Below are 25,302 nucleotides of genomic sequence, written 5' to 3'. Positions count from 1 at the left end.
ACTAGGAAGAATGTATGCAATGTGTTAATTATTGAAACTGTCCTACCAATTTGGTTTGAAACTGTCTCATTGCTATTTGTTTCTCAATAAAATTATGGGGAAAAAAAATAAAAGTTCCCCTAAAATAGGGATACTTTAATTAGAGGGAAACATTTTCTGAACTGAGGCAAGAGGGAAAAGCTAAACCATCCTTCAAGTGGGCAGTGCCCACCCAGAGTAAGAAACCCAAGGCAAATGCCACATGTACTGCTGAATGCAGGAAGGGGCTCCGATCAAGTCTGATACTTGCTTTTCCTACAAACATCCCAGACATCTTTTCTCACTTTGGCACCGAGAGAAACAAGAGCATTTTGTCCCATCGAAGGTCAAGACTCACCTCTGTTCTTCCCTTCTTCCTCTGGTAAGAGCTCCCTCACCCACCTGACACCCAAGTTCCTACATGCAGCTCTGGACCTGAGGGGACACTGGGCACAGCACAAGCAATAACAGTGCACACAATGTAGCACCTGCAGACCAAATGGCAGCACAGCAAGGAAGTTAAGGAGGTCACTCATCCAAGTCTACTGAGTAACCAATGAGAAGCCCAAGGGGAGAAGACACTTCACAAGGCCTGAGATGATGGGTGGGACCGTCACACACCACTGCTTCACCAGGTCCATATAGACACCAGGGACTGCTGCTGACCTGAAGGGCCCGGGGGCCAGTACCTGGCTCCCTCCCCTGGGAAATGCAGTGCTGAAGAAAGTAGTGGAAGAAGAAAGATGGGTGACTGCAGGGCACCCCTTGGTCTAGGTAGATCAGAGCAAGCTGCAAACATTTCACCTTGAGAATGTTTTTGTCCCTATGCTTGGATGGGCTGGAAAAGGAAGAACACAAGTGCAAGTATTCACTGGTATGTGATACAGATTCTTAAGAGGGTGCAGACGTGATGCCAGGGGCACAGGAAAGCAAGAGGAACCACAGAGGGAGCCCTTGCAGGACTCTGGGGAAGCATGCCTGATCCATGCACCACCAGTGGCAACACAAGTGTCTCAGTCCCTTTCCATCCCTGGGCAGAGCAGGCGGCGACTCTTCTGCCCTCTTCACTCCCTGTAGCATGTGGCTGGATGCACCTGGAGGTCACATTCCCAACAAGTGCCAATTTGGACTACAAGAGCCTGGCCAAGGGCAGACATACCAGGACACAGAGGAAAGGAGACACCAAAAACAGAGGTGTCAACAGCCAAGGTAGCAGGGTAGAGGCCCTGTCCTCTGGCTCTAAGTGGCCCAGCTGCTCCAGCCTCCCAGCCCACAGCCAGTGAGACCAAAATGCACAACACAGGGTGAGCTTTAAGCCTATAGACACAGAAAAGGAGTATGCGTTTTTCTCTCACCTACATTTCTTACATGAGCCTCCTTGTGTTATGCACGTAGTTGCTACAACTAACGACCCAGGTCCCAAGACACAGTACGTTCCCTGATTGAAGAAAAGCCACACAAGGAAAAAGGAAAAGACCCTTTGCAGGAGATGACACTACAAAGGCAAGTGTCCAAAGAAAGCCCATAGCAAAGACCCCTGAGGAGCCCTCCTACTCCACCACATGGCAGAGATGGCAGTCCCAATTCAAAACAGGAAAATAGAAATTACACACACACACACACGCGTACACACACACACACACACACACACACACAGAGTGCTTGAGAAGGAACTGTTCCAGAAAACAGAAGTAAATGGAAATAGTTTACCATCCCCAGGTAAAGTGTTAATTCTTTCCAAGTTAATCAACAAATTTAATGCAATGGCAGCCACCATTACAAGTCAATCTTTAAAATTATAAAAATCACTGATAGGAGTAAGTATACCCTGATCAATTAGGAATGACAAAAAAAATTTTTTTTCTGTATTTTAGGGAAGGGTGTACAGGGTGTTCAGGGTCTCACTACTAGATCGGACTCGTAGTGATTCTCCTGTTTACAGTCTCCCAAGTGCGGGGATTACAGGTAAGTGCCACCATGCCCAGTCTCAATTGCTGTCTCAGTGGCCCCTGCTTCTGCTTGCAGGTGCTTTACTCCACTGAGCTATTTGGCCAGCTCTGACAAAAAATTTTTTAAATGATACTTTCAGGCTCAAGTAAATGAGCAGAAAGAGGACACAGGTGGAAATGTAGATTTACCCAGTTTTTCTGAAGGGCAGTTATTTAGTCCAAAATAAAATGTATATACTTTCTTACCTGACAACTCTAACTCTAGTACTTTTGTTCCAGATAATACCTAAATAACTATTATTACTGTTGTTGCTGTTGTTACTGTTACTGTAAGAGAACCCTGGGTAAAGCTGGTGTAGCTGTCAGTGCAGGCTGTGTAACAAATACTACACTCTGGAAGGCCCTCAGTACCAGTATGAGGCCTCACAGCCTCTTCCTATAAACCCTGGCCATACTGGCCGTACTCAAATGACTGCATTTTTATTTAGCTACCTGGATAAACATTGTGTCTCCAAAAACAGTCACATTTTAAGGAACTAAAGTTAGAATTTTAACATATACATTTGAGGAGACGCAGCTTCTAACTAAGGTTACTACATAGATATAATTGCATAGTGCTAGCTATAGCTGTCATGGCTTCAACTCTGCCCTTTATTTAGACCTTTCTATAAGTCGTTTAGTTGTTGCAACATGCTAGATAGCCTCTTTTCATAAACCAGAAAGCTGCAGTTCAAGTAACGGCACTAGGGTCTGAGTTGGGTCCCAATACCACAAAAGGGACATGGTCAGCGAGCTTCCTAATCAACTCCCTTCCAGGACATGGCTGACAGGAGCAAGCATCTGTAAAGACTTTGATTTTTATTAAAGGTACATTTGGAGCAAGCATATATTCAAGTGTAAAGTAAATTATCACTGTTTCAGTGTGGTGGGATTCTGAGTGATTTCTGGTTTTTCTTTTGATGTTATTTGCTTTTCAGAAAATTGAATGTTCACAATTTATCCAGTAAGGATGAATCATTAGATTCTATCTGCTTTAAAGGGGAAAAAAACCACACTCCTGCATTTGTACGCAGTTTCCTCAGGCCACCTTCCTACCATGGACCTCGACACCTGGACACTCCAATCTGCAGAACCGCCGGGACCCTTCTGACAAGCAGATGAGGAAGACTTTAGGAGGGTTCTCAGGTACAAGATTCAGGGCCGAGAGCAAAGCTTCCCTGCTAGCAAACTCAGGTTCAGCCAGTTCAGCAAATGTCCTAGCAGAATCTTCGCATCCACACTTCCTGACCCCAGGCAGACTCTGCTTCCTCCCAGCCTCTTCCAAGCTGTTCTCTCCCTGAGGTGATGACAACTTTCTATCTTTATGGAAGGCTTGATGGGTAAAAAGCACAACTGAGTGGCAAAAGTCATGTATTTTTTTGAAGTACTAAAGAGAAAGATTTTTAAAACAAATTGTATGCTATATTTGAGACTCACGATCACAAAGGAGCAATGGCATCAGGCATGTCTGGCTGTAAGAAGTCTAGCCCCTTCTACCTTGGATCCCTACCACTCCCACTTCACAGGCTATGGGGTCATTAGGGTGATATCTCACATCTGGATCCCCATGGGGCACAGAGCCAATGAGAGTAAGTAGAATGGCCCAAAGGCAATCCCCAGGGAGTGGTGGGGACTTTGGCGACCAGAACCATGTGTTCCAGGACAGTGAGCAGCCTCTTCCAGCTCCAGCTGACTGCGACCATGCAGCAATGTGGGCTCTGCGCTGGTCTGGACTTTTAGTTTTCTGAGAAAAGCTATAAAACTATATTTTATATCAAAGCTCCTAATATATGAATGCACAGGATTATTTTAACTTTTTTATACTAATTTATATACAAAACCATGTATATATCTGCAAGCCCAGTTTGGCCCTCCGGGCTGCCAATTTGCATTGGCTGCCACACTTGTTCATTGGAAGCAGCCTCTGTTGCACAGGCCCTGCAGGAGGGCAGACACTAGCAAGGGAGGACTCTGCCCTTCCTCTCGCTTCACCCACCTAGGCCTGACAATGCCAACAGGAGCCTTGTGTAGTTGTGTCACCCACACCAAAGCCAGGACATGCAGCTGCCGAGATTCGTCCTGGAGTTCCAGACCAAGAGCGGAACCTTCACGGCAGAAAGCAGGAGTGTTTCCTCCACGCCGGCAAGGTGGGCCGCAGGACCACTGTACCAGAGCATGAGGAGTCACACTGGGCCATACAATGAAAAACACACCTGCCAGTGTGAACCTGGGTTCTGTAAATATGCAGAAATCCCCTCCACTCCCTCTTGCCCACGCCAGTTAGATGCCCATTCCACCCTTTCCCTGTGTAGCCCGAGCCCTCTCCCACCCTCTGCTCTCCTCCATCACTCTGAAATGCTGAAGTACACATTTTTCCAGTCTCAGCCTGGAAGTATTTGGGTACATTCTCTCTGCATGTGTCTACGTGTCTGTTTCTGATGATGTAGACGCTTGTGAGCAGCCTGCCCAGGCATCCTGATCGCCATTGGGCGATCTCCAGCCAGGCCTGGCGTTTAGAAGGCTTTCCTAGACTGGAATATAGTTTAACCTGGTGTTCTGGGTTTTACTCACACACAAAAAGCCTGAACTCTGGATTTTTAAATATCAGACTTCCCAGTTTGTAAATGTTGACACCATTCCTTAAAACATACTATGGGGCAAAACATTTGTACTTTTCTTGTAGAACAAAAAGGTTGAGCTAAGTGAGCTTTAAGATCATATCAGCTTTTAAAATAACTTGATAATACCTAAGGTGTTTTCTGATTAACTGGAATTTTGCTTTGGGTAAAATGATCCAATCAAATTTCTCCATGTGAGATTAGCCTGAAAGGGGCAGCTTCTCTTCAGGTACAGCCAGAAAGAGCTATTTCCTGCTTTACTTTTCTCTCTTTTCTCCTCAAAGCATGTCACATATATGCACTTACTAAACATATAAGACATATGTCATACAACATATATAATGCGTCAGGCAACTGCCTCTGGGATGCGCTGCTGAATCCCAGCTTCACCAGCTAAGGCCCAGGGCCTGACATGGCACACTGCCCATAGCAAGGTTTGGTAATATTTGTGGAAGCTTAAATTCCCAGGAATATACTACTCTAGGCCCTCCTTCCACAAGAGCAGTGAAGTACAAAATTCCACAGTCAATTTATATTAAATACTTGCTATCCTGAGGAACTTTAGATCATTAGCTATGCCAATCCAAGAATAATAGGTTGGATAAATATTATTTCTCCATGTTGTACAGTTAAGACCTCTTCCCAGGAGCCTGCTCATATTTGCAGAAAGCACTTGGCTTCCCTGTGACTCAGACTTATCTCTTCTTCCAAGCAGATACTCAACAACAAGCAATGGATGGCAGAAGGCTGAGGACAGAAAGCAAGGTACACGGGAAGGTTCCAGAAGCAGGGCAAGCAAGGGCTGGGTTCTCCATATGCTATTTCCTTCACGCCGGGGGACCCGCACATGGTCACAGGATGTGGAGCTCCCGAGGTGACTGTAGACAGCATGCTTTTCAGAAGCATTTGGGCGACTGACTCACTTCACACAATGCCATTTTCTCAATGCTACTGTGAACCAGTTTCAAAGCCCTTTTCTCAACAGCCCTGAAGCCCACACTCCTGACCACTCCCAAGTAAGGCTCTTATTGCGTGACCCCAAGGGACATCACTGCACCCCAGGACCTGCTGAAATTATTCACCCCAGCCAAACCCTACAAGCCTGCTCAGCCATCCCTGTCTGTCCCTTCCCTTGGAAGCCACAGCTGGAGTGCTCACACACAGCCCCCTCCCTCTGCCTCAAGCCCGACTCCTAAGTTTGCCTTGAGTGGTCCTGCAGGCCTTCTGTGTTCTTCCAGGGAGCTGTAGGCAACACAACTGGGAAAGTCCCAGTCCCCTCTCTTGCCCTGCTTCTGGTCTGACTGCTAGGTCTGTCTGATGGCTGTTGGCAGTTAAGCACTAAAAAAGCGTTTAAATAAGTTCATCAAAGTCTCAAAAGGGTAACTCAACATGTGGGTAAGGAAAAGTGATAAGTTTTTCTGTCTAAAAGCAAAAAAGTCACTCCCCAGGAAATCTGTTGTTTACATGCCCCGGATGGTACTTTTCCTGGTACAGCCTTTGGCCAAATACAGCAAAATGTGCTGATGATTGGGCAGTGGGCCGCGGTGACCTTGGGGTGTCTGAGACTTGGTGCATGTGGGGCAGTGACCCAAGGGCTGCCCCTTCTGCAGAAAGGAGGGCACTTTGTAGTGACCTGAATGGCATGCCCTGGAGCACTTTCCAGGCAGTATGTAGTGAGCCTTCTGGTCCCCAGTAAACAGACACTGCTGGAGAGCAAGACATGGAGCCAAGAGTGACAGGCTAACCAACAGACACTCTGTACCACCCAGCTGGACTGAATGAGTGTGGTGCTGGGTGTGGAAGGCCCACCGGAGGACTGTTGCCGACAGCTTAAAAAGAGAACTAGAAGGGACGAGGGCATCCCGGAACAGCTTGTCATGCCGGTTTTCCTGGTATGAACTCAGCTGTTGTCATCATTGGTGGAGATTGGGTCCTTACTGTCGCTGAGGATGGCTGTGGTTCTCTTTGGGGGAAGTCTGGTCCTCATTTTGAGAGTCGCCTCCCGGCTCCAGGGCAGACCCCTCTGCCTGCTGGAACAGATCCGTGCTCCCACTGGCACAGACTTTCTCGCTTCCACCACGGATCTCCTGGCCTTCCCAGTGCAGATCCTTAATATAGACTTGTATGAGACAAATGCTCATTTTTTTCTGCCTCTCCTACAGCTACAGGTGTTCATATCTTCACTTCTAATCCATGAGCAGTTGGGGACAGGGCTTTCTGGCAAGACACATGGCTATAAATGAGGCTGACCACGGCTGCGAGGGCCCTGCCCCGCACACGGACTTGGATGTAGATGAAAACAGATGCTCATTCAGATGGCCATGCTCTAGAAACATGCATGTATGTGCCTGGACAAGGGTCAGAGGGATGCGATTTTTAAAATACGGAATATCACTTCTATATAGGGGTGTGAGTTTTACTTTGTTTTAGTTAAGTTTAAATGACATATACTTTAAACATCAGTGGAAATACATTCCTTCATTTGGGAGCCAGTATTCAGAATTAGACCACTTTAGTCTATTTCTTATCATATGGTTCAATTTGTGAATGTCCATATTATAATTAAGAACAAGAAATCAGCGAAAGTTCTGCCCCTATTTCTCCCTTCGTCTCCTAGGTATTGGAGCAGTGTAAATGCAAGCATGAGGATGGGAACCCCGGGCTGCCTCAGCTCTAGCAGAGAGACACCGCTGCTCCTGGACATGACACAGGTCGTTGCTGGTTACTGTCTTTACACATATCACAATGTTCTATTTAAAGGCCTGAGTCACATGAAGGAGAAAAATCATAAAATTCATCAGTAACCCATCTCTATGACAACTTGTATTTAAGCCTGGGGAAAGATGGAAGGTGGCACAAGAAACGGAACCTCTAGGCTCACAGATTTTGTCATGAACACATGGAGCACAAAAAGAGGCACTGAGGGCAGTCTTTCCTATGCATACTGTATTTTTTAATGCAAACAACACCAGCTTGACAATCCCTATGTTTGCTCTTTTGCTTTCTCTTGTGTGGTTTTTCAGGAGTGCAGGAAGGGAAAGGAGGACTTAGCTGGAATGGTAAGAGCACAGAACCCCAGAAGCCACTGTCAAGGCAAAACAGCCCTGCTGAAATGGCCATCCCACCCTGCCTGTCTCCCTCACCTCTGACCATGAACATCTGAGAGGAAACCACACACCTCGTACATTTTTCTTTAACCACAGAAGAAGAAAAAGTGGTTTGGGGATGTTATGGTTTGTGTATAGGTGGCCCCCCAAAGCTTCATGCAGTCTTGGGGCAGCCTCTGGAGTTTGTGATTGACTACTGTGGGTGTGGATGGTGCACCCGCCCTGGGGCAGGTAATTTGCATTACAATGTAAGGTGGGAAGAGAAGCTAGCTGCTTGAGCTGCTGCTACCCCTCCCTTGCTCTTTTGCTCTTTGCTTCCACCATGAAAGGTTGCTTTCTGCTCTGTGCTGCTCTGCGTTGGACCCTGATGAGTATGGACTGAAAGCTCCAGTAACTGTGAGCTAAATAAACCTTTCCTTCCTTCATTTTGAGTGTCGGGTATTTGTCCCAGCAATGAGAGAAGAGTAAGACAGGGGATTTTTATATTAACATCAGCATGCCACTTGGAGGGTGGCATGCTGACACTAAGGTATAGGAGAACATTCTTGGTGTGCCCCCAGACCCTGGCTCAGCCCCTGCTTGGCCAAATACAAGGGTGAACTTGTTTAAGCAAAACATTTGGGCTGAGTCTTAATTTTGCCCAACCATAAAATGTAGATAATATTTATATGTGAAATTTCTCCTTTTCTAGGTCAAAACTATGTATAGAAGCAATTTCAGGGTCTAATATAGTCATTTCTCCCCTTCTTAGACACAATTTTTGTTTTTATGAAATCAGAATTATTAAATAAAGGTGCACAAAATCATTACCATGGTAAAAGACCACCCCTGGGCTGCAAAAAGGATCAGAACTGCAAACGCCTTCCTACGGTTTCATATATGAAATGGTAGAGACTGCATTCAGAGTCACTTTATGGAGTACAGACTCCCAGGCATGGCCCAGACCCATCCAGTCAATGCAAGAGAACATGGCAGGGAAAGTGTAGTCTGCAAAGAGTCCCAGGTGATAACTCAAATTGGAGAAAATATTTTTATCCAAGAAATAAATTGACCCCTTCAGTTTGGGTGGCTTTCTGCTATCATGCAGTCTGAGCCCACTCAGTGGTGCCTCCTACCCCCAAGTAAGACAATAGGAAGAACTAGTGAGACAGGCATGAACACACACAAGTAATCCTAGTGCTCTGGGAGACCAAGGCAGGGGGACTGCAAATCTGAGCCCACTCTAGGAAACTTAGCCAAGAGTCTGTCTCAAAATAAAAATTAGAATATACCAACTACCGATGATAAGTGTAATCATGAGGTACTACAAATATGTAGTACTGATAAAACTAAAATTTTTTATTAACTAAGCAACTGCACTGAAGACGACAATTTGTAATAGTAGGTTCATGCTTGGAGTGCCTATCATTCTGGTCTTCTGAATACAGGCTGCTTGTCATGACATGCCAGTTGCTGCTGTGCTGTCTCTCAGGTAGATGATTGTTCAAAAAGAAGGGGGTGGTGAATGAACACAGGAGAGAGGAAAAGGAATGTTGTGGGACCGTCCTGCTTCAAGGTTGTATATGGTTAGATTTCTGGACTTAAGTGTTACCATAAGAGTTACATAATTCTTTATGCCTATTTTTAAAATATATTCTAATTTTTAAATGTTTTTTCATCATATTCTGTAGGGACTTAAAGTTCAACATATCAATACTGGATGAAAAATACCTGTTCCATGTTATGCCTAAGATGTTTGATATTCAGACAGAAAGTGAGGTTAAGCTCAACAGCCTAGGTTGTATGGGAATAACAATAAGCTTCTCTTCTGGAGCGTTAACAACCTAAGTTTGCAGACCAAAATTAGAGAAATTTTCTGATCAAGGAGATTATGGGGCCAAAGAGGAAAGTGACCCATGATGTAGAGTGTGCCTAAGGAGAGTCACATGGAGAGAAATCATTCTCTCATGCTTTCACAGAGAGCACATTGACCAAGCAATGGCCATGACTCATCCACATAGCTAACACTGACAAAGGATCTACAATCTAAGGTACAGGGTTTCAGGATAAATCCTGAGGGGATTTCACTGACTTATCAGATCCAAAAGCTACAAGTCTTGCTGCATAGGTCTTGCTTTGTCTTGGTCTTAACCGTTCAGCAGAAAAGTATAAACACGAAGTATAAGAAGTAAAGCCATGCTGTTATGTTGAGCTGTAGGGGACTCAGGTCAACAATTTCTGACACTGCCAGTCAAGTGGAAGACCCAATACTATTATGGACTACTGGACTCTTCTAGAATATTTTGCTGAGTTAAAACACCTATAATATTCAAATGACAGAACTAAACAAAAAAGGGGATGCAGATGAATATCCATTTTGTATCTATGTATTCGAAATGGTTAGGACAGATATATAGTTACATCTTCTTAATGAATAGAGGGATTTGTTCTAATAGTGTTTGCAAATAGGATATCATGTCTGCATCTTGTACAGCAAATAACCACTAGAAAAAGAGTATGCAATATGTTAGTTATTGAAACTGTCCTACCATTTGATGTGAAACTGTCTCATTGCTATTTGTTTCTCAATAAAATTATGGAGAAAAATAAATAAGTAAATAAACTTCTCTATTAAAAAAAAAGATAAAGGGAAGTGGATGTAGCTCAGTATAAAGGGCCTGGGTTCAATCCTCAATAATACCACCCACCAAAATAATCCAACCTGTGTTGTATGTTCTTTTTTCTTTAATAACCCAGAAGACATCCTAAGTGAAAGTGAGTGAAATTAGCTGTCACTAATTACTCGAAACTGCTAGGACCTAGTGAAGGGGTCGTCTCTTGCTCTAGGGTATCTTTTCCACCCTCTTGAGTAGGAGTCTTTTACAAGCTCTCGATGTGCTAACTGCTGGAGCAGACCCAGGTCCCACACAGTGCAGGGGGGCTGCCGCTGCACGCCCCTTGTGACTCACCCCTCAGGATGTAGTTCTGATAGTTCTGATCAGCCTCAGCTCCCACCTTGATCAAACATGTCAGACCTTCAGCCATGACAAATTCATGCACCAAATCTTTGTCATCCTGTCAGGAAAAAAAAAAGAAAGACAGAAAGAAAAAGACTTCAAATGTGATCCCTTTCCATCTTCCATCCAGGCTTTGCTTTTCAAACTATGTACAAGCCTTTGAAGCCAGAATGACCCCTAAGGATTGTTCTGCTCTATTCAAATGAAGCATCTTAACTCTTGCCAGAAGGAATTTTACAACCAGTCTTCACGTTGTTGTTTGCCAGAGACCAATTATTGCCTTCTGGGCAATCTAATAAAGATAAAGCAAATGAATCCCTTGCCTGTCAGAAATATTTATAGTGTTCTGTTTTTCATTCTTTAAAAATTACCAGGCTCCATATCCCCCACAGGTCCCCAGGGACAGGGCCACATGAAGCTTTGCTGGCTTTTTTTTTTTTTTTTAAACTACAGGAAACATTCGATTCAAGCACAAACCATTGAGTGAAGGATTCAAAGCCATTCCACTGTTCCAAAAGTTCCAAGGACAGCAAGTCCAACACAGGACTTGCAAATGACCTCTGTGAACCTAAGGAAGCAGTGCCTCCAATCTCCTGCATTGTCTGCTTGAAGGAGCATCAGGGTGCAGGACAAGTGGTTCATCTGAAGAAACCATGACATTCCTCAAAAGAACCACCTTGATCTCCATCAGCAAAGGGTAGGGCCTGAAAGAGACTTCAGCGTCATATAATCCAGTGGTTTTCAAAAACAGCTCGCCAGATCTACTGACCAACAGACCAACCAATTCACAGAGACTGACAGCAATAACTTCACCTAGGAATCAGTTAGAAATGCAAATTGCTTGGCCCTAGACCTGACCTACAGAATGAGAAACTGCAGTGTGGCCAGTGGCTATGTACAACAAGGTGTTCCAATGAGTTGGAAGCACTCAGAAGGTTTTCATCCCTGACATCTTCATATTAGGATCATCTGGGAGCTTTAAAAGGATTAGGAACTAAGACTATGTGCAGATGGATTTGATCAGAACTTCTTGGGTGAGGCCCAGGCTCTGTTATAAAATTCCTCAGGAAATCCTAAGGGGCAGCCCATTCAGAACTGCTGATCTAATACTACTTTCTCTTTAAAGATAAAGATTCTTAAGCTCAGGAGTGGCAACAAACACTTGGCTGATACCACTGAGCCATGTCTGGCGAGCTTCCAATCTCAGTTCCTCTAGGACAAATTCTAGGGAGCCCTATGAAACAGCTTTTTCCAGCACTATTTTCCTCCACTAAGAAAAGGTTTCCTCAGTTGAATAGTGCCTTGTCTCAAAGGCATCTAGGATAAAGCTGGAACATCCATCCTCATAACAACAGAGCAAAAATAAACCTCAGTGATGTAAATAGGACAAAGCCTAATAGAATAATGAAAGGTTGTAATTATGACAGCAACCATGGTTTACATCTAAAAGAGAAAAAGTAATTTATTCAACTGACATAATCCCCCTGTCCCTAGATGAAATCAGTTCTTCCTTTTGATTTTAAGACATTTTTCAGTGATATTCAATGGGGTCTTGAGCCGAATGTGGAGAGACGTAGGAACGGGTCCCTGGGAACTAAACCACTCTAGGGTCTAAGCCTTCTTGGGGGGGAGGGTAGTGACTTTTGTGCCCTGAAAATAATGAAAGACAGCTGTGTTAACTCAGACTTTGAGATAATCATGGCTGTGGAAGAAGAAAATGGGACAATATCGTGAGTTTTTGGAAAATTACTTTATACTCATATGTATAAAGGAAATTTTAAAAAATGCTCTCTCCATCCATATCCTTTTCCACCAGCATATGTGCAAAGTGGACCTTTAGATGAGCTCATGTCTAGTCAGAAGGTTTTTCCAAGCATGTAACGAATGTTTATTACTTTAAAACTAGATTCACACATGACTTCATGGTGAAAAAGTGAGAACAAGTTCTCAAGAAACCACTTAAGCTAATCACTGATATTAATATACACAAGACCTGACTGGTACAGGCATGTGGAAAAGATACTGGACAGGAAAGAGGGTTTATAAAAGTAATTCAGAATCTCAACTATAATGTAGGCACATATGTAAATAAGGATTTGGAAAAGAGAATCTTCCAAATTGGCAATGTACTAGATTTTAAATACACATCCTAAAAATGTAGAGATATTAATACATTATTATTATTAAAACACTAGTCTCAGGCTAGAATGAAATAAAAACGTTAGCACTGAGTAGTACCACTGTAATTCAGAATTCTCTATAGTAGCTATGCCTTAGCCCTTGATCATTTTTTAAAATGACTGGTAATCAAGGAATATTCAAGTCCATCTAGATTACTAATGGCTCTGTTATTTAAAGTCTTTAAATATAGCTTCAGAAAAGACCCTCCATGCCTAGGAAACTAGAGAGACAATGAATATGTGGATCCAGGGGCACAGAGGTGATGACCTAAGCCCCAGATGGCTTGCTGCTTGTGCAATACGGTTAATCTCCACGTACTGCTGCCCTGTGGCTGAGCAATGTTTTGTGCACATGTGTGTGGTCTTCCAAAAAAGACCGTGAACTCTTGGTAACAAGCACCTTTCTCCTTGCCTACACAGTGCCAACTAGGCTGCCTGAAAGTATTTGTTTAATGAATAAATAGCAGGAGAAAAAAAAAACAAAACACCCTTGAGAGTTCAAGGAACACACACTTATGGAGTAAGATTGGCTACAGGAATGTGTGAGCAAGTCTAAGCATGTTTTCATTTGCTTTTTTAAAACTTTTCAATTTAGAAAACTTTAAACATACACAAAAACAACAGAATAGTCTAATGAACCACAGATGCCAATCAACTTATGCCAATCCTATTTAACCTTTCATCTATCCTGTCCCTGGCTATATCAAGCTGAAGTAAATACTAGACATCACACCATTTCCTAAGTACTTCAGTATATATCTCCAAACTACAGAAATTTTAAAAATATATACTCATACCTTAAAAAAAATTATCAAATGTCCAGTGACAATTTTATTTTTCATTTTTGTATTTGGTACAGAGTCTCACTACACAGCTCAGGCTTGCAGTGATCCTCCTGTTTCTTTCAGCCTCCCCAGTGCTGGTATTACAGGCATGCAACACCATGCTCGGACTCAGTCAGCAGCTCAGCACACCCTGGGGGTGAAACCTGCTTGGCATCAGGACCCAGGAGGAAACCCTGATCCCTGTGATTGCCAAATCAGGCATTCAGTCCACTGACCTATCTCACCAGCCCTGACAAAATTTTCAATTGCTTCATGAAAATATTTTTACATTTTGTATTAATATCAATAAGATTGAAATGTGGCAGTTAGCTATGACTCAAATATATTTTAATTTACAGATTTTGTCCATCTTTTTTTCTTTTATCATCCCTTGAAATTTATGCCTTGGATAAACCAGGTCATTTGTCCTTTAGAGTAGCCAGAGTCTGTTTTTTGTTGATTATGCCACTGCAGTATAGCTAAACATTTGTCTGTGCCCTGGACCTTTTATAAATGTTGTATATTGAGGTAGGACCAGAGCCAAGGTTGACTCTTGGTTTGACCAAATCATATTTTCTAGTTCCATCAGGAGGAACATGGTATCTTGTTTTATTTCATTTATGTCAGATTTGTAGTTTTTTTCAGTACTTGGTATTGATCTGAAAACCTTCACCCAGAACTATATAATCATCCCTTTTTAATTTTATTTTTTCTGTTTTGAGACAGGAACTCACTAAGTCTCTACATGGCCCAGGCTGGGCTTGAACTTGCAAATCTTCTGCTTCGGCCTCCCAGAACATTTCTACAAATAAGACTGCCCCTCAACTATGGTATAATTATCCTGAAGTTCATATATGAAAATATAAGATAAATGTAAGATTCTAGAACTTTACCCATTTTCTTATAATGAGCTTATCCATTAGCTTTTTTTGCCTATTCATAGTGCCAATCCATTGTTCTTTATTGTCATTATGAACTCATCAGCTCAAATTTATTTGATATGTATAGAACCATTGCAATTATCATCTTTATTGATTCTTATTGTCCCATCTCTGGCAGCCAATGGGAGAGCTGCCAACTTGTTTCTTGGTGCTTTTGGCTATAATATGAACAATAACTAATGGTTTCCAACTGCCTGTATAAGAAGTTCTAAATTTATAACATTTTCTACTCCAGACTTGGAATTGGGCACTTCTCCAAGAGACTGGTTCCTTTTGGTGTTTTAGACCACAATCTAATTGCCAGTGATGGTTTTTGCTAATAAATTGGGTTTTGTTTCTCAGTAACAAGAGAAATATACAGTAATTGCATATAATACACACTATGGGTTCACTCTGATACTTTCAATTAAATTGCAGAGGGTGTTAATTTTTTAGTTTTTAGTTTTTTGAGGAAAAAAAGGCAAAAAAAAACATTAGAAACTCTACAGAATTTCACTGAACAAAATAATAATTCAACAACAGTTATTACATTGCATAATGTTTTCAAATCAGTTGTTTAGATTATAAGGTATAAGCATGCAAAATTGGTTTTTAAAATGTTGTAAGACATTAAAAAGAAAAAAAAATTAAGCATTAACTGCTCCTTTCGACAGAGCAGCAGAAATAGGCAGTACAATTATCCAAGCTAACCTGTATAAAGATAGCTGTCATACTTCCTTCCTTTCTTTTGTCCTTCTCATTCCAGTAGGTAGTGACCTTCTTTATCTCTGTTGAGCATTATTGGTTTGAGTTACACATTGTCTGCAAAGAGATAATGATTTTTTCTGTGCTCCTGTTGCACAGAGTATTGTTGTTACTCTTTGACTTTCATTCTATGAATATGTTTTCTGTATCCAGCATATTGTTGAATTTTGTTTCTTGATCCACTCTGCCAGTTTGCAGCTATTGATTGGTGAATTGAGACCATTTACATTGATGTATATAACTAATATGTATTGGCTTATCTTTGTCATGTTATTTTCCTTCTGTATGTTCCCTACTTTCCCCTTCTGTTTAATTGCTTGCTCTGCTTTGTGATTCCTCGTTGTTGTTCTTGAAGTTGTGGTCATTTTTGCTCTTTCTAGAATATGTGTTAATACTCTTCGTAGGTTTAGTTTAGTTGTCACGAACTTTTTCAGTTGTTTATCATGGAAGTATCTCTCCATTAAACCTGATAGATTGTTTTGCAGAGAATATCAGTATGGGTTGGCAGTGGTTTCCTTCAGGATATGAAATACTTTACTTCAAGCTCTTTTTGACTTGATGGTTTATGTTGAGAAATCTGCTGTGATTCGGATGAGCTTTCCATTATAGGTGATCTGTTTCTTTTTTCTAATAGCTTCAAATATTCTGTTCCTTTGCTGAATTTCTAGAATCTTGACTATTTTGTGTCTGGGTATATATTTATTTTTATTATGGCTAACTGGAGTTCTATATGCCTCTCTTACTGTATGTCAGATTCTTTTCTCATGCTTGGGAAATTTCCTGCTACTATTTCTGCAAATAATACTTTTATGTCATTTTTGCTGACTACTGTCTTGTTGACACCTATCAGTTTTACATTGCTTTATTTGGCAGCTGTTGAATTATTTCCTGCTTCCTTGTTATTTTTAAAATTTCAAAGATTTTTGCATTTCACGTCACTAGGTGCAATACTGTCCTCAATATCCAAAGGTCTATTTTCTGTTTCATTCAAGTGGTTTTGCCAGATTTCAATGGAACTCTTAATTTCCTGGACATTCTGTTTGAATCTGTACCATGCATTCTATTTCTTTCCTTTATTGTTCATTCAATGCTTCCATCATTTTTTCATTCTCCTCTCTTTTTTTTATCTATGTCTTCTTTAGATGTGCTGAGCAATTCTTTCACGATTGATCTCATTTCTTTTTTTACCTAAGAGATTATTTCTGATCTGATTTCTTCGATAGCCTGATGGGAGTTGTTTCTTTACTTGATTTTCCATCATTTCAGAAATTTCAGGTGTGTGACTTCCAAGTTCTTCTATGTCCTTGTCTCCTGGACTTGCTCTGGGTGGGCTGGAGGACTGAGATTGCTTTTTGCTCCTTCATTTTGACATTTTTGAAGTTTCCTGCATTCACCTGGGCTCAACAGTGGTGGTAGGGGCAGAGCATGCATCAGCAAGGCTAGCATGAAGGTGGGGAGGCCGGGCAAAGGTCACCAGGTCGCCACAGCTGTCTCAGGCTCAGCCTGCCTTCCGCTAATTCTTAATTTTTAAAAATAATACAAAAGGACAAAATTAGCATTTCTATAGTCTCAGCATAGTAATACAAACACTATTATCTCTTATATTATTATTGTACAGAAATTGTATGTTTGGCTCTTTTTATTATTAAGGTGTATCCTATTAAAGGTGCAGAAATCACAACTTTTTTCTCATTATACTTTATTTTAATGGGTCTCAAAATTCTATCACTGATTTTTGGTCAAGTTGTTTTCATTAAAAAGTATTGACTTTAAAAACTAATAACTTAAAAACTGCCACACACACACACACACACACACACACACACACACACAAATGGTCCACAAAACATTCTCCTTTCTTCCTGAAGGTTTTGTGATGCATTGCTATCATTAAGCAGTCTTTCACTATTAAACTTACATGGCCAATTGGGAGAAACAGTTCTGACACCGGTCTTCCACCACTGATTAGGACTGGGATGGCAGGTATCAGGGATAGTATTCATTTACCCTTCTAAGCTTTCTGGGCAGACTTGGTGACCTTGCCAGCTCCAGCAGCCTTCTTGTCCACAGCTTTGACGACACCCACAGCAACTGTCTGTCTCATAACACGAAAGTGAAATGACCCAGAGGTGGGCAGTCAGAGAAGCTCTCGACACACGTGGGCTTGCCTGGAACCATGACAACAATGGCAGCATCACTAGATTTCCAAAACTTGGGCCCATTTTCCAGCTTCTTACCAGACCGGCGATCAATCTTTTCTGTCAGCTCAGCAAACTTTCAAGCAATGTGAGCTGTGTGACAATCCAGGACAGGGGCATCGCCAGCACTGATCTGGCCGGGATGGTTTAGGATAATCACCTGAGCAGTGAAACCAGCTGCTTCCATTGGTGGGTTGTTTTTGCTGTCACTGGCAACATCGCCACACTAGACATCTTTGACAAGCACATTCTGATGTTGAAGCCCACATTGTCCCCAAGAAGAGCTTTACTCAAGCTTCATGGTGCATTTCAACAGACTTGACCTCAGTTGTGATGTTGACTGGAGCAAAGGTGACCACCGTGCTGGGTTTGAGAACACCAGTCTCCATTCAGCCCACAGAGACAGTGCCAATACCCCCAATTTTGTAGATAACCTGGAGGGGCAGCCACAAAGGCTTGTCAGTTGGGCAAGTGTGTGGAAGGATGCAATCCAAAGCTTCAAGCAGTGTGGTTCTGCTGGCATTGCCATCTTTACAAGTGACCTTCCATCCTCTGAACCAAGGCATATTAGCACTTTGCTCTAGCATACTGTCACCATTCCAACCAGAAATTGGCACAAAAGCTACAGTGTTAGGGTTGTAGATGATTTTCTTAATGTAGGTGCTGACCTCCTTAACAATTTCCTCATATCTCTTCTGGCTGTAGGGTGGCTCCATGGAATACATTTTGTTAACACCAACAATTAGTTGTTTCACACCCAGTGTGTAAGCCAGAAGGGCATGCTCACAGGTCTGCCCATTCTTGGAGATACCAGCTTCTAATTCACCAACACCAGCAGCAACAATCAGGACAGCACAGTCAGCCTGCAACATGTCTGTAATCATGTTTATGATGAAGTCTCTGTGTCCAGGGCATCAATGATGGTCACATAATACTTGCTGGTCACAGATTTCCACAGGGAGAAGTCAATGGTGATACCACGCTCACACTCAGCTTTCAACTTTTCCAAGACCCAGGCACACTTGAAGGAACCCTTCCCCATCTCAGCAGCCTCCTTCTCAAATTTTTCAATGTTTCTTTTGTCGATGCCACTGCATGTGTAGATCAGATGGCCAGTGGTGCTGGACTTGCCGGAGTCCATGTGTCTGATGACAACGATATTAATGTTTATCTTTTCCTTTCCGATGTTGGCTTAGATTTAGTGGTGGTTTTTGCTACCCCTGTGCTCTTGTGGCAAACCCTTGTGAAAAAGCTACAATGTTTTAAAGTCACTTGGGATCACGCCTCTCTGTGTGGCCTGCCAAGTACACATTCAGGAGGGAAAAGCCAAAGCTGAGCAATGGGTGACCAGAAGAGGCTAACAGGCTGAATGAGGTACAGTGAACAGCAGTATAATTGCAGCACTGTGGTGATGTGGAAAGAGCCTGACCCAACCACAGGGACCTGGGTTGGACAGGACAACATAATGGAGGATGAAGACACTTTCTTTCTTTAGGCTGAATAACAGCAAGACTTGGAGGGATACAGGAGAAGCGGAGTTTGGGACAATTAGCACTGCATTTACTACTTAGCAACCAGAAGGACTGAAGACAGACATCTCCAGAAGACCACTCAGTCCAGTTCAGGCAGTCTGTTCATTTATTATGTGGTGCCAGACACTACACAAGACTCCAAAGAGAGGTCACAGATGCATGGACTCAGACCCATACTCTATACTATTTTTGGTCCTGTATTAGAGGTAAGCACAAGATACTTCCAACATATTTGGAAGGATGCTAACTTGGGGAAATAATCATTTGGAGTGAGATCCTAGTGGGAAGAAAACTGAGAAATACAGAAAGTAGGCATGGGTGGCAAAACACCCTGAGACAGAAGCTGTGGGGCTTGGGGGGAAAGGAGGGACATGAAACAAGAAAGGGCATGGCTTTGTCTTGCAAAACAGCTGCAGGAGGAACTCAAAATGGATCCAGGACAGTGAGATGGGCAGCAGGACCAGACCAAGGTCTTCAGTGCTGAACTGAAGAATTCAACACAAACCATAAGATAAGATGAGCCAGCAGGAGAGGCAACTTCCAGGAGTGGGACACTAAGATTGGACTGACCTGAGGAGACCCAAACACAGGCAATGCCATGCGTGTGCATGTGTGCATGCATGTGTCTGTGTGTGTGTGAGAGAGAGAGAAAGAGAGAGAGAGAGAGAGAGAGAGAGAGAGAGAGAGAGAGAGAGAGTGAGTGTGTGTATGGATGAAATGGCTCAGTGTGATCTCCAAGATGGCTCAGAGGTCAACCCTGAATCAAAGCTTGTTCAGGCCTCTGAACCAACAATTCCCAAGAGATGAAGCAAGACACAGAGACTGGGCACAGGGGTGCTAGCTGGAGGATGTGGGAAGAAAAGAGGATGTATCTCTGGGAAATCCACACAGAAGAGAGCTCTGTATTGGGATGAAAGGAAGGTATGAGCAAACAAGCTGAAGAAGAATGGGACAAGAATGAGTAGAGTAGATGCCTTTGGGGGCTACCTTTTGCCCATTCCTTTTTGCACAGTTAGGAACCCACTCTCACTGGAACCTTCATGAACACAAAAAGTAATTTAAGGATACGGACAAAATGGGAAATGGAGAGAAGTAGAATATACTCTCTAGTTTAAAATCCTAAGAGAAAGGAACAATGGACCCAGAAAGACACAGGCTCCATGTAAGGGTCATCTTTACAAACCCATCTCCTGATTGGCCCCTGCAGTCTCACGGTTAATTATCTTGCAGCCTGTTTGCATCCTGACTTTATCAGGGTCAGGACAGAGGGAAGGCTTACAAGGGATGGATACAACGAAACCTGAGAAGGACACCACATGTGCATGAGGGGGCACATCCACAGAGCATGGCTCATGACAGCAAAACACTGGAAACCAGCCTCGCTGTCTGTCCAGAGTAAGCCGAGCACCTGTGCTTCATTCACACAAGGTAATCCTATCCAGAGCTCCTTCTGGCAGACCTTCGCCCCGCCGCTGTTCATAAGCAAGCTGACATAGAATGAATGCAACCTGGGCTGGGGAGATAGCTCAGTAGAATAAGCGCTTGCCTGGCAAGCGCAAGGGCCCGAGTTCAACCCCCAGTTCTGCCATAAATAAATAAACAAACAAACAACTTGGCAGTCTTCAGTTATGTCTATGACAATACAAGGGATCGAACCTCAGTCCCTGTGCTTGCCTGGAAGGCACTTAGACTGCCGAGCTATCTCCCCAGCCCAGTAATTTCCTTCTTGTAACACACAGTGATCTAAGCTTATCTGTACCTAATTCCATAGGGGGAAAAAACAGGACTAAAGAATAATTTTTTTCTTTTTACCTGAAATATCTGCTTCAAGGAGAAAAGGGCCCTTCTTAAATCCCGTCCATTGGAGTTGTACAGTTTTTCTGAAACAAAGAATACAACAATTAATTTAACTGACCCCCTGGTGGCATAAACAGAAGATATGAAGGATGAAGAGCTTCTATGGTCTAGGTGTTACAGTAGGATACAGCATTTACCTCCCACTGTGCAAAGATTGATTTGTACACATGCCTGGGTCATTACAGGTGGCACAGAGAGGCACAAATAAGTTATGGAGAAAGATATGTTCTGACCTGCACACTCAGCCCCTGCCTTCTCTCTCCAGATCTCTGTGTAGCTAGCTCTTCACAGACTGGTTTCCACATTATAGATATTTCCACTTGATGGTCTACAACACCCAGAAAACTCAGTGTAGATAAAATAGAAAGCTTCCTTCCACCCTAGTGCTTCCTAGGCTTGCAGCACCACAGGTTTTCTGCATCTGCATTCGGAAACCCTCCGATGCCCCCTCCGCTTGCCCTGCTGGTCACCTCAAGCGCTCTTGTGGGCCCAGGATCCCCAGGCAGCTGGTGGCCTAAGTGAAGTAACTGACTCCCTCCAGTCACACGATGGTGCCCTATGCAGGCAGCCACCCTTACCTCTTCCTAGGCCTGGCCACACTCTCATATTCAAGGATGCCCTGGCTCAGAGCAAGGCAGAAGAGGAAGCCTGGCATCAGTATTCTCTGGCTGGCTTCTAGCCCTACTGTTTAATTGGTCACATTTCACATGGACTGACTAAGCATGGCTTTACAGAGGAGGAGTTACCTAATTTCATAGCAGGAGGCAAGCCTCACACAGAACCTTTCCTGTGGTGATCACCACACAGGAGACAGAGTGAGCCACAGTGACCAGTTGGCCAGTGGGTGGCGCTACAGTGTGCTGAAGACGTGGAGACCATGCCCACCTTGAGAGTGGAGACTGTTCCCTTCAACTCTCTTACTGTCACAGGCATTTGTGTATTGTTTATTCCTTAAATGTTTGGCAGAATTCCTCAAGGAAGGCGCCTGGGTATGGAGTTTTCTTTGTTGGAAGGCATTTAACTATAAATTCAATTCCTTCAATTAATAAAGAACTGCCCTGGTTATCTGTCTGTCTGTCTGTCTGTCTGTCTGTCTGGCTGGCTGGCTGGCTGGCTGGCTATCTATCTATCTATCTATCTATGAAGGGTCTAGAAGGTGTTCAGAGTCTCACTACTAGATTGGACTCGTAGTGATCCGCATGTTTATAGCCTCCCAAGAGCTGGGATTACAGGCATACACCACCACGCCCCATCTCAACTGCCTTCTGAGCGCGCCGGGGACAGGGCCAGCACGGCAGGCTCAGGGATCAAACCTCTTAATCTACTGAGCTATTTGGCTAGCCCTTCTATTTCTTCTTAAATGAACCTGGCTAAATTATGTCTTTTTTTTTTCTTTTCTAAGTTTTATTGATAAACATATAGCAATGAGACAGTTTCAAATCAAATCAAAAGTACAGTTTCAACAAATAATACACTGCATACATTCTTCTCAGTGGTTAATTGCTGTACAAGATGCAGACTTGTGATCCTACTTACAAACACCATTAGAAAAAATCATTCTATTCATTAAGAGAATGCAACTATATATCTATCCCAACCACTTTGAATACACAGATACAAAATGGACATTCATAGTTATACCCCAATTTTTTTTAAGAAATTATGTCTTTCAAGAACATTTTCCATTTAAGTTGTAATTGTCTGAACATAAAGCTGCTCTTAATAGTCCATGTCATTCTTTGACTGCTCTATTAGGGCAATCTCTTTCCTTAACCATTGATGTTGATACTTTGTATGTTCTTTCCTTTTTACTTATTCTAAATTATATTAATTGTATTAGTAATATTAATAATATTTTATTATATTATTAATTATAATGATATAAATTATATTAATTGTGTTAATTAACTGTATTAGTAGGGCCAGCGAGATAGCTTGGTGGACTAAGTGCCTGCTAAGGCAAGCGCAGGGAGACTGGGTCAGACACTCAGTACCACAGGCAGTGCCAGTCCGGGCATGGCAGTGCAAGTCTGTAATCCCAGCATTGGGGGGCTGAAAACAGGAGGATCACTATGTGTCCAAGTTGCATAGTGAGACTCTGTACCAAATACACTTTTTAAAAACTGTATTAGTAAAAATCATTTATTGGTTTCATTGGGGTTTTCTACTACTTTTCTAGTTAGTATTTCATTATTTTCTGTTTGCTTTGGATTTCATTTGCTTTTTTTTTTCTAGTTCAAGAATAAACTTAACTGATTTCAGATCTTTCTTATTTTTGAACATATTAATACTTTAAATTTATCTTCATGCACTGTTCTGGCTAATTCCTAAAAATTCTGATATACTGTATTTTCATTCAAAATTTATTCATGGAGGACATTTTATTATATTTAAATTGAAAAAAGTCACTCTTGTGTTTTTTGACAAATAGTTTATCAGAAATAGGTTGCTGAATTTCTAAATATTTGGGATTTTCCAGATATCATTTTGTTGTCAATTGCTAATACAATTTGTTTATGGTCAGAATATAAGCTTTATGATATCAGTTCTTTTAGAAGGTTTGATTTATGGCCCAGAATGTGGTTTATCGTAGGGAATGTCTCATGTATATTTAAAAAGAGTGTGTATTATTGGGCAAACTATTTTATAATCATTCACTAGATCAAGTTGAGTGATAGGGTTGATCAGGTCTTACATATTTTTACTGATTTTCCATTCATTTGCTATACAGCTTAATACGAATGGAGTGAAGGCTCCAACTCGTAGAGTGGATTGTGCATTTCTCTTTGAGTTCTATGATTCTGTGTGCTAGGTGCTTTGACAATCTGCTACAAGGGTCACACTAGGGATTCAATGATTTCTGGCTATCCTGAGTTTCTTTCCTTGTGTAATGTCTCTCTTCATTCCTGGAAGCAGGCCATTTTTTAAAAAATATTTTTATTGAGAAACAAATAGCAATGAGACAGTTTCACAACCAATTACTAGTATATTTTCAACAATTAATACATTGCATATTGTTATCTTAGTGGTTATTCATTGTACAAGATGCAGACCTGATATCCTGTCTCAAACACTATTAGAACAAAACTCTTTATTCATTGAATTAAGAGAATGCAGCTATATATCTATCCTATTTTGAGTATACAGATACAAAATTGTTTTTCATTTTATCCCCATTTTTTTGGTTAGTTCTGTCAGAGAAGGGCATTCCATTATCATATAAATACTGTATGCACATGAATTCAGCAAAATATCCCAATATAGTCCAACAGTCCACAATAGTAGTGGGTTTTCCATAAGACTGTCAATGTCTGAAGCTGCTGATGAGCTTTTTACAGCTCATCATATTAATATGGCTTTACTTTTTATACTTCATTTTCATACTTTTCTGCTGGATGGTTAAAACCAAGAAAGAGTAAGGCCTATATAACAAGAAATATAACTCTTGTATCTGACAAGGTCAGTCAAATCCCCTCCGACTTATCCTGAAACCCTGTACCTCAGTTTGCAGATCCTTTGTCAGTGTCAGCCATATGGATGAGTCATGGCCATTGCTTGACCAATTTGCTTTCTGTGAAAGCCTGAGAGAATGTTTTCTCTCCATGTGACTCTCCTTAGCAGGCCATGTTTTAAAGTCTATTTCTCAATATGGTTGCTTTAGGGTGGTGCTTGTAGAGCATATCTTTTCCCATTCTTTTCTGGAGCTTTTCCCAGGCGCAGTTGCTTTGTATTCTTTATACAATCCAACAATCTCTGCTCTTTAATTAGTTTGCTTTCCCCCACTGGTATGTATTTTTAACCTCTAGGACATCACAAGTGACTCTGCAGTGGCACAAGAACAGAGGACATCAGGGAGGATCTGAAGCTGCCTCTCTCTCTGTGATAATAAATATCCTTCTATAAATGCCAAAGACATCTTTGAATGGTCTCTAAAAGCCTCTGTTCCCCTTACTAACAAGTGTGATTTAATTAAAACAAACTACAGTTTCTAATCAAGAATAAACACTCTCCAGTCCAAACAAGGCTGAATAATAAAATGTACTGTTTCCAAATAATTCTTTTACACAGATTCTCCAGACTTGAGATTTATAAATTTTAAGGTAATTTTGAAAACTATCAAAGTTCAAAAGATAGCTCAGCTATATATTACAAACTGCATGAATTGCCTGACATATTTTGCTGTTTTTAATTCCATATGCTACAAAGCACTCGTGAGCTCTAAATCTGAAATCCAACCATGTGGCATCTGTAAGCTGTAGCTTTTTTTAATACAAAGGACTGGCAGTGATTTTTTTTTTT

At 42.0% G+C, this 25,302-nt stretch overlaps 1 protein-coding gene across 1 annotated transcript in view; it reads right to left on the bottom strand.

The window, feature by feature from the left end:
* Fhod3 (formin homology 2 domain containing 3) overlaps window positions 1-25,302 on the bottom strand; it is a 514,361-nt gene that overhangs the window by 259,851 nt on the left and 229,208 nt on the right. The window contains exons 4-5 of the mRNA XM_023714409.1: window positions 20,959-21,026; window positions 10,680-10,785 (exon numbers count right to left, since the gene is read on the bottom strand). Coding sequence (XP_023570177.1) covers window positions 10,680-10,785; window positions 20,959-21,026 — 174 coding nt within the window. The remainder of the gene's footprint in view (window positions 1-10,679; window positions 10,786-20,958; window positions 21,027-25,302) is intronic.

This window comes from Octodon degus, unplaced genomic scaffold (assembly GCF_000260255.1).
Source record: "Octodon degus isolate 3935 unplaced genomic scaffold, OctDeg1.0 scaffold00003, whole genome shotgun sequence".
Lineage (NCBI taxonomy): Eukaryota > Metazoa > Chordata > Mammalia > Rodentia > Octodontidae > Octodon > Octodon degus.
This window is presented reverse-complemented; position numbering and strand designations above follow the sequence as displayed.